General features: G+C 37.6%; 1 protein-coding gene across 1 annotated transcript; it reads right to left on the minus strand.

Moving 5' to 3' along the window:
- Window positions 1-5,646: 5,646 nt before the first annotated feature.
- Window positions 5,647-7,950, minus strand: LOC133774136 (U4/U6 small nuclear ribonucleoprotein Prp3-like). Its single transcript, XM_062211748.1, is given in 2 exon segments — window positions 5,647-7,203; window positions 7,206-7,950. Coding segments are annotated over 2 exon segments (2,055 nt in total). The 5' UTR covers window positions 7,884-7,950; the 3' UTR covers window positions 5,647-5,826.
- Between the last annotated feature and the right edge of the window lie 6,306 nt (window positions 7,951-14,256).

A 14,256-nucleotide genomic window follows, 5' to 3' on the forward strand; every position in this document is an offset into this window, starting at 1 on the left:
GCATGTAATTTGAAGTCATGTTGAATGCCACTATGCATGTATCCTCCTCAAGCATAGACTGGATTTATAGATTTGTTTTCATCTTTTATCAGGGCATTGTTTTATATCATATTGCTGAAATGGCAGGATGGTAATGGTTTTCTTTTCTGTGTAGTTAATGGAAAATTTTTACTGCTTTTAGATTCCTTATATAACTACATTTCTTCAGGCTTAAGCCCATTTGACTGTCCCTGCTCTGAAAAATGATGTGTAGGCCCTCACAAGTCTGTGTGGGAGCATTTCTTGATGACTGTCTCTGGATCTTTTCAATGATACCAACAGCATATTGAGTCCTAAGAGCTTTGCCAAAGGTTTGAAGCACAACATAACAAGAGTAGCTCTTGTTCTATGTTGCATGCTCATTGAAGCAAAGGAATATGTGTATAATAAAACTGAACTCACTGCACAATTTAACTTGAGTTTAATAATAATTGGATCAGGAGAATATCGTCAAATATAATAGGCTGTTGAAGCTGCTGCTGTGGCACAATAGGTTAATCCTCAGCCTGAGGCACCGACATCCCATATGGGCATCAGTTCTACTCCTGGCTACTCCTCTTCCCATCCAGCTCTCTGCTATGGCCTGGGAAAGTAGTAGAGTATGGTCCAAGTCCTAGGGTCCCTCCACCCATGTGGGAGACCCGGAAGAAGCTCCTGGCTCCTGGCTCCTGGCTTTGGATGGATGTAGCTCTGCCATTGCGGCCATTTGGGGAGTGAACCAGTGGACAGAAGACATTTCTCTCTGTCTCTCCCTCTCACCATCTGTAACTCTACCTCTCAAATAAATAAATAAAAATCTTTTTAAAAAATTAAAAAAATATATAGTAGGTTGTCACACATTCAAGAAGCCACTTAGAAACTTGATGATACAACAACCCAAGCTACCTCTCACTACTGCTTCCAGGTGAAGTGTTTTTGTGAAGTTGATTAATACTACATCATCTTCATTGCCAAACACATATTGAGAACCCATAACATTAGGTAACACTGAAAATTTGCAATTAGTTCTTGTTCCCATAGTAATTATAGTTTACTTGTAAAGTATAGTCCTTGATACTTTTTTTCTCATTAGTCCTTCTGCCAAAGGAAACATCTTCTAGATTAGAAAAGGCTTAATGTGGAAGCTGTACTGCTAATAGCATCTTCTAACAAAATCACTGAATAACAGAAAAATGGAAATCTATACGAAGCACAACAAGTTGAGTCCCTGCATTTGTTTTCTAAAAATGGTAGCAATTCTCTCCATTGTATATGTTGAAGACAAGCTCTCACATATAAGGGATCAACTTTGACTCTGCTGTCAAAGTGGTGGGGAAAGTTTGGTTAACAGATATTAAACTACAGTTTGATTGGAGAAAGAAGGTCTAGTGTTCTACTGCATGGTGGAGCAACTATAGATGATGAAGGAATTGTATTTTTACTTTAAAAAGATAAAAGAAAGGATAGTGACTGTTCGTATAAAGAAATGATCAATTTTTGAGGAAATATTGCTATTCTGATTTGAATATTAAACAATGCATAAATTTATCAAACCATCCCATATGGGGTAGGCTGTCAGTTAAACATTCATATCCCATATTACAGTGCCTGGTGTCAAGTTCCAGAACCACACTTGAGTCCATATTCCTGCTAATGCATATATGGACAGGCAATGGTGATGGCTCCAGCAGCTGGGTACCTGCCCCTCAATGTGGGAGACTCAGGTTGCAATCATGGCTCTTCCTTCATCCTGGCCCAGCCTCAACTGTTTACGGGCATTTGAGAAGTGAAACTGTGGATAGGAAATATTCTCTCTGTATGTGTCTCTCTTTTTCTCCCTTCCTTTCAAATAAATTAATTTTTAAAAAGCAAAATATCATGTGGTACCATCTATACATAATATTATATATCAGTTAAGAGTTTAGAAAAAATTTAACATTTTTATATCTTAGCAATAAGTTATTCTTCAAAAGTCACTGGGAAAGACATAAAGGAAGTTAACAGAAATTAGCAACAATAGCAATGTTATGTCATTTTCAAGGAGACGTTATTAGAACTCATGAACGACCATAGCAAAAAGGTTTTTTTCTCTATCCAGTGAGTTCTACCACATCAAATTTAAGTTCATTTTTTTCTTTTTCTTTCAAAATGTGAAGATCAACATCTAAACCAATTAGGAGAAGTGTTTATAAGGATCAAGAACAAGAATAAAGATTTTATTCTTTGATGCTCCTGAATCTCATGTCATGTTATAAGTAGAAAAGGTAATGGAGAGTACTCGTCCTTAGCCAACAAAGGGAAATATTCCAATAAATATAACTAAAGCAGCATTTTCTGGCATAGCAGCAAGAAAAGTACTTACTAAGAAATGTTACGTTTTTTTCTTATTTGCAAGTTAACTGTTCTATGAGAAAGCTAGTTTGTAAGAGAAAATTAATTTGCCAATCACTAAAATATTTCTTCAAACAACTAGCTGATAACGTCTTTCTGCTTAAATGAGGACTATTTAAAGGAAGGTTTTAACTGTGTGACTTTTTGATTTCCTCAACTGGGAATGACTAATGCCATCTCTGAAATTATTGTGAGCCAGTGTTTTTAGAGTAGTGAATTGCCTATCCCAGCATGCACACGTTCCTAAGGAAGTCAAGTTTGTTGTGACTAGGAACATTGAGAAGAGAGTCCTTGACATTCTGCTTCATTAACCTTGCAGAGTGCCAGTGCCATGCCATGCTCAGATGGACTGTTTAAAGACTGCTGCTGGATAATGCTGCTGCTGATGATAATGATGATGATGATGACAATGACCACTGGTAAGTTAGTTGGGGACCTTCTGCTATCCCCTAAATATGATTTCCTCCAGTTGGTCAATCATTTTCCTTGTCCTACTAATGATAAAGGGCAATTAAAGTGTATACTAAAAATTCTAATACCTTCTTAAAATATTAGTAAGTGTACAGTTGACAAGGATAATCATTACTCAGGTTAGAGAAGTTCATGTAGACCAGTATTCACCAAAAAATGCATTCACATTTACAGAGTTAAAAAAAAAGAAATGGAATTTATGTTGTTATAAAATAATTTTTTTGACAGGTGGAGTTAGACAGTGAGAGAGAAAGACAGAGAGAAAGGTCTTCCTTCCATTGGTTCACCCCCAAAATGGCCATCACAGCCAGAGCTACGCCGATCTGAAGCCAGGAGCTAGGTGCTTCTTCCTGGTCTCCCATATGGTTGCAGGAGCCCAAGCACCTGGGCCATCATCCACTGCCCTCCCGGGCCACAGCAGAGAGCTGGGCAGGAAGAGGAGCCACCAGGACCAGAACCCAGTGTCCATATGGGATGGCAGCACCATAGGCAGAGGACCAACCAAGTGAGCCATGGCTCTGGCTCCTACAAAATAATTTTAATACAAATTATAAAGCAAAATATTCCATCTTCATTCCTCCTTAAGAGCCCTGCTCACTTCCTCAACCACTTTTCAGACACCTTGCCAAAAACAGAATGATTAAAAGTATATGTGTCCCTCAATCAAAAGGCATGTGAGAGCATTTCAGGTATAGAAAGCCAAGACACTGAAGCAAAACATATCCTACATGAAGGATCTCTGTGAGTGAGACCCCAGTGGAAAGAAGGGGCCATAAAAGAAGGATGCTTTAAAGAAAACAATAAAATAATTTCTAAAATTTTCCAAACACATTGATTTGTAGCTATTCACTTTTTATGACAACTGTGTAAAGTGGTTTCCTAACAATTTACTATTCTGATCTGATAAGAATAAAATTGGAATGCAAAAAACAATTTCTCTAACACACATATGAATCACTAGAAAACATGAGCTCAGGACTTCAACACAGTAATTTAATTGTCACCTTCCTTCATTCCACATTCTCAATAACCTAACATATACCAATCTCTGTTCCAGGGAGCAAAGATGACAAGATGAGAATATAACCCTTTTCCTTCGGGATTGACAATGTTAGAGATATATAGTCTTATTGATAAATGATTACAACACTCTAAGTGCTAAAATAGAGGCATGTACAGGATAAAGTCTTTTGATTTTCCAAAAAAGATTTTTTAAAAAGGCTAAACATTCAACATTTCAGCCAAATATTGAAGGTTCAGCTGGAACATTACAATTAGACAAAAGCTAAAAAGGGAGAGGAGAGGTAGGCTTTCTAGAAAGTGGTCAGAGCTGATGCAAGGGTACCACACCAAAAGAAAAACATTAAATACCACAAATTCTGGTATTTTAAAATTAAATTAAAATCCACACAAACCACCTAAGCCCTATATACCAAAAGGCACCACTAGGGTATTAGCTGGAGTCAGAGAATAAATAGATCATGAAATTTTTGTGTATTACCCCAAGGAGTTTGGACTTCATATTATTTACAGTGAGGAGCTAGGTTGGGGTTTCAGTAAGAAAGTGGTATATTTGCGTTTCAGAAACTAACTCCTTAGTATGAAAGAGAACAGAAATGCTGAACTGAAAGTACAAAACTCCAAGGATTTTTTTTATTAAACTTTTATTTAATGAATATAAATTTCCAAAGTACAGCTTATGGGTTACAATGGCTTCCCCCTCCCAAAACTTCCCTCCCACCCACAACCCTCCCCTTTCCTGCTCCCTCTCCCCTTCCAATCACATCATGATTCATTTTCAATTCTCTTTATATACAGAAGATCAGTTTAGTATATATTAGGTAAAGATTTCAACAGTTTGCCCCCATATAGCAACACAAAGTGAAAAAAAATACTGTTGGAGTACTAGTTATAGCATTAAATAACAGTGTACAGCACATTAAAGACAGAGATCCTACATAATATTTTTTTAAAAAATTAATTAATTTTCTATGCCATTTCCAATTTAACACCAGGTTTTTTTTTTCATTTCCAATTATCTTTATATACAGAAGATTGATTCAGTATATAATTAGTAAAGATCTCATCAGTTTGTACCCACGCAGAAGCACAAAGTGTAAAAATACTGTTTCAGTACTAGTTACAGCATCACTGCACATTAGACAACACATTAAGGACAGATCCCACATGGGATGTAAGTACACAGTGACTTCTGTTGCTGACTTAACAATTTGACACTCCTGTTCATGGTGTCAGTAATCTCCCTAAGCTCTAGTCATGAGTTGCCAGGGCTATGGAAGCCTTTAGAGTTCGCTGACTTTGATCTTATTCCGATAGGGTCATAGTCAAAGTGGAAGTTCTCTCCTCCCTTCAGAGAAAGGTACCTCCTTCTTTGATGGCCCCATTCTTTCCACTGGGATCTCACTCACAGAGATCTTTCATTTAGGTCTTCTTCTTCTTTTTTTTTTCCAGAGTGTCTTGGCTTTCCATGCCTACATCTCATGGGCTCTTCAGCCAGATCCAAATGCCTTAACGGCTGATTCTTAGGCCAGAGTGCTATTTAGGACGTCTGCCATTCTATGAAAACTCCAAGGATATTTTAAGAGATTTTCTTGCAATTTCTGATTCCATGCATAAAGCATGGTGTGTGGTACAATCTCCTTCAGGACTTGCTATGGAGAGAAATAAAACAAAGTATTTACCCTCTGATCACTGCTCAAGATGGATAGAATCTTTTTTTTTAAATTTTTTTAAATAACTCTTTAATCATATGCACATACGGGGAATAAAGGGCAGCACCAGGCTGACAGGGAAAAAGAGCATTGTCTCGATGTCTGCTTGGCACAGTTCTGAGATCACACACACAAGTGGGAGTGGGCTGGGAAGTAGAATAAGAGAGGACGAGGAGACAAAGGCAAGGAGGGAGAGGCAGGGCTTGCAGTAGTCTCAGTCAGTGGACTCCAACACAGATTCACTCAGTGCAAGGTCCCAGTAGTGTTCAGCCCCGTGCTTTTTGAAATGCTCACGAGCCATGTTTTCTGTAGGGCACTGTTTAAATTTCATCTCTCCAAAGCTCCGGTCTTTGGCAGTACCCTCCAAGACTAGTACACATTTGTTGGTTTTCTTCACAGCTTCTTCATCAGATTCCTCATCATCATCTCCCTTCGTGTTAGATGTCTGTTCATCCCACTTTATCCGATGCAGCATAAGACACTTAAATTTCTTCTGGGCCTTGGGGCCCCCTTCCACTACTACCACGTTGACATCCTTGTGGAGTACCATCACCCCTGTCAGGTACAGCTGCCCAGTATTGGCCTCAGTCTTGAACTTCTTGGCTGGGTTGCTCAAATTTCGAACTCTATATACAGATATGTGTACCCCCTGTGAAATGTCTTCTTTAAGCTTTTTAATTTTCTTGACCTTTCTCTGTTCTGCTGTAAGTTTTCGGGCAGCGTTGGCTTCTTCATGTGCTTTCTGTCTTTTTGCCATCTGAGCTCTGACATGGGCTTCTACCTTCGTGGGGTCTTGAACAGCTTCTGTTCCTAACACTCGCATCAAATTAGAAATTCTCACTTTGGGTTCTGGAGGAGGCATCAGGCCCAGCCTGACTTTCTCTTGTAATTCTTTCTGTGCGTCCCTCCTTGTTTGCCTCCGAAGTTTCTTCTGTTCCTTCTTGGTAAGATATACCCCTAGAGTAACTGGTGTGTCATTGTCAACTGGAGGATTGAGCTGAGCTGGATGTTCAACAAGATTTGTGATTCCAAAATAATCTTCTCTCTTGGGATTTTCCTCTGTAAGGTCAAAGCCATTGGGGATGATGTAAGAGTCCCACCACTCAATTTCAGGAATATCTCCTTCCTTTAACTCCTTCTTGGGAGCAATGAGAGCAAGCCTAGTTGAAGTATGGATGCCTATTTTTCAAGCTGCCTGTGAGATCTCTGCTTGAAGCTTCTCCAGTTGAGCCTTTGTCCGTAATCGTTGAGCAATCTTCTCAAATTTGCCCTTGTCGTGAAATTTAAAAGTACGTCTCTGGCGCTGGGAAGGGGCAATTGAGACTCGAGGGTCAAAAAAGGTAATGGACTCCATGTCTTCAGATGGCTTTTCTTTTAGCTGTTGCTTGAACTGTTCCCTCTTCACAGCACGAATATTGGCCTTCAGGGTAGGCATTCGATGTGTTAGCTCAATCTCCTTGCCTGTCGCATCCACAGTGCGAACTTGTTCATCTAGGATTAGTGGTTTAGGTTTCGTTTGGTCTTTTAACTCTACTTTCGGGGGAGCAATGCCCATGGCATGCAGATTAGCCAGGCCCACCATGTTAGCATTTTTTTGTCAATGAGACCTGGCTTCAGTGCCAGCTGGGCTTGGATTCGAGTTTGTAGTTCAGCTGCTTTCCGTGCCTTCTCAATGGCATCATTCATGAAAGTGGCAGCCTGGGAGGGTTGAATAGTGTTGCCAACTGGAAGTCGCTCTGGTTGGGAGGAAGAAGGAGTCTTTGGCTGAGGTGTAGGGGGGCTAATAAAGCTCAGCTGTTTTTTTCTTTCTTTGATTTGTCTTGTCGCTGCCTCCATCATCTGTTTGATCTGGAGCTTGGTCAGTAGGCCAGGGCTCTCTGATGGAGGCCCAGGGATCACCTCCAGCTCTTCTTCCTCCTCCTCAAAGCAGGGTATTCGTCGCCTCTTTACTCCTGAGGATTCCTTGGAGATCTCAGAGTCATCACCAAACACCTCCTTTAGTTCTCGCTTTCTACTCCTGTCACTGCTAGGCTTGGAATGCCTAGAGCTTCAGCCTTCCTCCACAGCCTCAAACAATTTGTCCACAAATCGAAGAGTAGAATCATCGAGAAAGGGTTTCAGATGGTCGGCTGCCTTCTTCTTGTCCATGCCCTTCCCCACACAGTTCAGTGCTGCTGTGACCACTGTAGGCTCTGAGAAACCCAGAACCCTCTTCACTGTCTTCTCTATCCATGATTTCAGTTCATCCAGCTCCCTCTTAGACAGCGCCATTGTTTGGGAAAGGGAAGAACTCAATACTACACCTCACAAACTTCAGCCCCTGAGACGGAGCCCGAATGTTACAAGATGGATAGAATCTTTAAGATCATATATCCCACAACAATTTTATTATTAAATTGTTCAACTATTAGTTTCTCACATATTTATTGAACATCTACAAGATACCAAACCTACTCTCCACGGTAAAGAAACACACAGCTTACTTCATCTGGAAAATAAGAAAAGAACCATGAAACTAAATTGACATTTAAAATAGTGATACATGCCTGGTGATAATGCATGTGCTCCTATAAGAATGTTATACAGGACCCTCATTTGGATGTTGGTCTTGGGAAAGTTGTATTAAAGACTGATTATTAAGATATGAAGAGCAATTATGCTTTGATTACATGAAATGTGAAGAAGAGAAGTAATGTGCTAAAAGCAGGACAGGGAAGAGCAAGCTACATCCCAAAAATCAAAGATAAAGGCAAGTTAGGGATAGGTGAGTGTGGAAGATGGAGGTAAGGGAGATGCTGGGGCATTTGGTGGCAGCAATAAGGAAACTGTGGCATATAAGTAGCATAACCAAGGACAATCTATTTAATTTCAAAGTCAAACACTGATTCTATAAGTCCTAGTCAATGCATTGCCCTTTAGAGCCAAGAAACAACATCAAGTGAAATATATACAAAGGTACCTCAAAAGGTTTGTGGGAAAAATTAATTGAAATATAAGCATTTTTAGTTGCAAAAAATTGAAATTAATGAATAGCTTTTCATAATATACATTTTCCATGAACTTTTTTGAAGATCTGGAGGGGGGCAGTGCTTAGGAGAGAGACTTTCCTGTGATTCAGCATTCTCTCGTGTCATCTACATTGGGAAAATTTTTTGCTTCTAGTCTGAGTCATTGTATATTTTGGTATTTCATTTTAAACAATGGATTTTACAATCTCATGTTAAGTTGTAACAAGTCCTTCTGCCCTGGCAAGCCATGTCATTCTCCTGACCTTCCTACTAACAATTCAAATAAAGAAACAGCAGTAGAGACTATGACCTAAACATCAGAGGTTCACCAGGATTATGAACAGGAAGAAAGAAAACAGGATATGTGGGACTAATAAGTTATTCATGAATTCAAAGTCTACAATAATTAAAATACCTACTTTCTACAAATAAGCCATTAACTGCAATTTTGCTACTATTTAATGATCTAATTCACACTGTTTCAGGAAGTTTCTCTTAATCTATGTATATGATTATGTAAATCAATGTTTACATTTTTGCATTCTTATAGACATGCAATAAAAATGCAGTGCATAAATAGATTGTTCCCTGGTTACCAGAAAATGTTTATATAAAAGAAGCGTGTATTTATTGTAATGATATAATTCAGGGTTTGGGGATCAAAGATGTTAAGCAATCCTTATTCCCAGCATTTTCTCCATTACTTGAGAGCATGATAGAACAATACCCCAAATGTTATTCCCTTTATAATGCATTTCCTAAGCTTCTTCCCAAATAAGTATTGTAAAAGTGGTAAGTTTCCATGACGTGGAGAGAAATGTGTGATTTTTTTTTTTGTTGTTCAGACAGCTTTTTGATCAAGTAACTCAGAGGAGGAATTTATTTTTCACCACTTCAAGCTTGTCATTTATTTAGTCCTCAGTGGGGAATAGTGTCTTTGCTTTGGTGGAACTGAGCAATTTGTAGAGGAAAGGATAAGGTCCCTGTAGTAAGTTCTGAGGCCAATCTTTTATAGATCTCTGGCACAGGCAATGATTGATTACCTCCAAAGGTAAATACACTTAGTTTGTAATCCTATGTCTAAGTTAACTTAATTTTTATATCTATCTTTTTCCTTCTTTTCTGAAATAATAATGTCGATTCTGTCCTTGAATAATATAAATTCTGATGGCAGCCAGTGTAGACTATCTTATACCAATCACATGTGCACATCTGTGCATTTCTTTGAGCTTTAGTTCCTGCAAATTTAATGGCAAAAGAAAAGGAAAGTAGTTTTGGTTGCCTTGAGTACAATTTATATCTATGGCCTTAAGTAATGAACTCTATATTATACATAAGAACAAACTACAATGGAAATATTTTAATGATGAACTTATCATATAAGATTTCCATTCAATAAACATTTGGGGCCTAAATATTTTCCTAAAAGCATTGTGTTTTCCTCTGCCAGGGTGGGGTGGGGGTGCTGGCATAGAGGGGGAAATCTGGAAATAAATAGTGCCAACAAGATGTATACTAATAGATGGACAGAAAATTTCTACATTGTATATACACTTGTAGAGAGTTTATATGATAAAAATAAACAGTGTCCTGGGTATGGAAACCATCTACCTAATGCGTAAATTTAAAAAACTGCTTATATCGTTTTTCAGGTATTTTTCCAAAGGCTGTTATTTGTGCATTCAGTACTTCAGTTTATCTACCTTTGAGGGTAGGTGCATTAATGAATTGTCATATAAATAAATGCCAGAATTAATGAAAATTATTTCCTTTCTCTCCATCCTTTCCCCATGTTTGGAAACAGAAAAAGGAGGATGTAATAAACACAAGAAAAATATCAGTTGTTGGAACCAAAAAGGAGGAAAGCAAAATGAAAGGAAGAGATAAAGGTTTAGAAAATAGTAGGAGAAACAAATAGCTTCACTGTGTAGCAACTAGTGGAATATTACCAAATTTTTCTCAGGAAAAAATTCCCCAAAATCTGTGCAAAGAAAATCTCCTGACCACTTTGAGGGGAGACAGAATTAGACGTAGCCACAACACAGTAATGACTAGAGCGATTCCATTCAGAGTTGTGTCCACTCACATGGACCCTTCATCAAAGAAACTCCTGTTTCTAGTTTCTTATAACAGATTTATTATATCAACTAAGGGGCCTTATGGAAGGTGACAACAATGAGATTCCCAGCACCTTCAGCCATTTTTTTCCAGAAATTCTAATGATATTCTTAACTCAGGGGATAGATTAAGCTCAACCGTGTATATCCATTTAAAGGGAAAGGAAAACTATTTCTTGGATCTATAAAGCTTGAGACTCTTAAATCGATATCTAAGAATCTCTAAACCTACTCTGTATGTAAGCAATCAATCCACAAACTCCTAAGAAGAAATGGAAAGCTATATGTGGCTCTGTGATGAAAAATCACTCCCAACAACTTTAATCTCTTGCAGTAGAAGAATATATCCTATTTTTCATGACTGAGAGTCAGTCTCTAGATATTTTTTCCCATGAGGGTCAAATTAACAGATAAAAATGATCTCCTTTACTCTAAATTCAGGGGATAACTGATGCAGGAAGCTTGATTTCAATCAGAGTGCCCTATGGGCAAAATTCAAATATCCATTTGCCTCCAATCAGTAGTCACACAGATCATAATTAGCCAGGCATAACCTGCTTCTGATACCCTTTGCTGAGACCTACCTCTTTAATCTCTTTTGCACTTTAAAATTTTAAGACGTCGTCTTTGTAGTAAATTAATAGTGTTTGGCATTTTTTTAAAGATCCCATTGTTAATGAATAAGTGACCATTAAAGTAATAATACTTAACACCAACAACAACAAAAGCAAATTTGAGCTTTAAACTAGAAAAGGGTATCAGTCATAAGATTAGTCATTCAAGTGATCTGGAACATGAAAATATTGTATTGTATTGTATTGTATTGTATTGTATTGTATTACTATAAAAATTAAATTCCTCTAGAAAATTTCCAGACTCAGAAATTTTATATGTATCCTATTTAATGATATAATTTGATGAATGTTGGCTAATGTCCTAAATATCCACAGTACATCTGTATTTTAAGAAAAAAGCTGTTTAAAATGTAAAAAACTTTAAGATTCAAGAAATCAGTTTCAAAGGAAGAATAATGAACAGATGGTGAGGAAGGTATTGAGACCTATCAGGCTTTCCTAGGGTTTCCTGAACTGTTTCCCTGAGACAGCCATTGTGTTTTTTCATAAGATAGTGTCAAAGAATAAGCGCCTCCATATGTAAGTTTCTGAAATAGTAGCCAAAATTCTGAAGCAAAATATAAAGTATTTTAATAATGAACTAATTTACTAAATAGCTTAACACCTCAGTAAATTGTGAATAGTCTATAAGAATATAATTTGTCACACATCCCCATTCAAATGCATAAATTCCATTATCTTTTGAAAAGGAATCTGGGGTCTGTATAACTAGTGAGATATATACAGTGATATCAGAAAAGAATTCTCTGCCCTCCATGGAACCCAAAAGTCTTTATAAAGGAGAAAAGGTAAGATTGTCGCTTGAAATTCTAACTAAAAAAATCAATACAGGATGGATGGAAACCCATATGTGCAAAGTTACAATAAGCTAAATTTCTCCCTGGAATGAGCAAAATTTGAGTAATGAGATGATAAGAAGGCAAACTGTCAGGAACCCAGGCACTTATGAGACAGAGTAAACATGTATACATGCATACGTACATTAAAAACAATAGCACTGCCTTTGCTCAAGCAAATTCTTCATTCCCCAAGGACTTGACTTGCTTCATCAGTGTCTCAGGCATGTATTCTGAAGATTGGTCATCTATGCTACTTTGCCAGATCTCTCAGTACTCACACAATTACTAATCCTTTCTGTTCTAATCTCAGTACTACTCAGGAACTTGTATTCTAACGGAGCTTCTTAAGAGGCATGTCTTGAAGAAGGAAGATATTGGCAACAGGATGTGTGTCCAGGAACTTCTTATCATAAAGGAAATCAACTGACATTCTGGTTTTATATATCAGCCTCTATGAACATAGTTAACATGAGTCTAGAAGGATAGAGAGTCACTGCCATTACTCTCCCAAACCAGGATTCTGAACCAGCAGGCTGAGAGTCAGGTTGAGGAGTACCCTGAATTCATAAGGTGGGAAGCATCTAACCCAACCTTGTGAAATTCTAACTTGACCTGGATAAAGGTGAAAGAATTGGTAGGAAGACAAGAGTGAAGTCCAGTGAGCCTAAGAGTAATGTCAACATTACTGGGAGTGATGTGGAGGAACAGAAGGAGGAAATCCTAGATCAAGTTTGATGTAGTGGACAGAAAACGCTGATCTTATTCATGCTCTGAACCTGATGTCTTAGCTATACAATAAATATCATAATGTCCAATACACAAGCTTTTATTGATTTATTTTTATTTGGAGGAACTAAATTAAATAGTAGCTGTTATCACAGACATGGGTGTTTAATACACAATTAATTTTCCCCTTATAATTGTATTCCCAATATTCATCTTAGAGCATCATGCCCCAATCCTATGGAAAATGGTAAAACAGGCAACATGAGTTTCCATACCATATCTTCTCTGTAAAAATACCTCTTTTCCTTGTGAGACTGCTCTTCTACCATTAATGGAGAGAAGCAAAATGGATACAGCAATTTGTTCTCAGTTGTTGGTACCCCCTATTACTATTAATAAGCATTTCACTGAATCTAAAGACATTTGAAATCTTTTTGTCCAACATGTAGCTCAGCTCAATCATTAGACTTAATCTAGCAATAGCATAATTGGTTCACTATTTTGCAAGTCATTGTAAAATATTCAGCTGGGAGACAGCAGTATTGAGCTCAGAGGATGAATGGCTACTTTGAAAGGCAAGCATTTAGAAAATGACATTTCAACCAAGAAATCCTACTTTTAAAGCAAACACTAAGGACAGCAGTTATCCAGTTTTCCCACATGTTCCCAGGAATATAAACATTGCTAGAGATACCAAGAGGCAATTGTCCTTGTGCTAATCTTGGTTTCATCAATGTTTTCCTGGACAAAAAAAAATGGAAAAAGTATAATTCTGTATCATAATTTTGGACATGTGTTATATAATTTTAACTGAGTTTGAGATAGATTAGTCTGTTGATATTACATCTTGTTTCTATTACACTGTATCAATTTCACTTAAGTAAGGGAACTGGCATAATAGGCCACATTTTTTTCAAGAAACATAATTAGAGAAAAATGACAAATAGGAGTCGTAAGTATTTGATGACTCTACTGTACAGAGCACAAGTAACTTGAGGAAATCCAGTTTCAAAGTTATAATTTAATTTAAATAACAGTCTAGTGACTCTCGCCCCAGGAAATTTTAAAAACAGGTCGCAACAATAGTGAATACAGATTCAAAAGACGACTGGTTCCTGAAATTCTACAAAGAAGGCAGGGTGAAGCCTTAAGGGAATATCTATATTAAGGTCCCTGTATGAAGCTATGCCATGTCTCTACATAGCATGATGAACTCTCTTTCAAGTGACTTAGTTGAAGAATAAGTTACTTTATTTCATAATGACAGTTAAAATTGACAGGAAACCTACTATGTGTCTGGAGCTGGTTATCAATTCATC

The sequence above is a fragment of the Lepus europaeus genome, chromosome 15 (genome assembly GCF_033115175.1).
Source record: "Lepus europaeus isolate LE1 chromosome 15, mLepTim1.pri, whole genome shotgun sequence".
Lineage (NCBI taxonomy): Eukaryota > Metazoa > Chordata > Mammalia > Lagomorpha > Leporidae > Lepus > Lepus europaeus.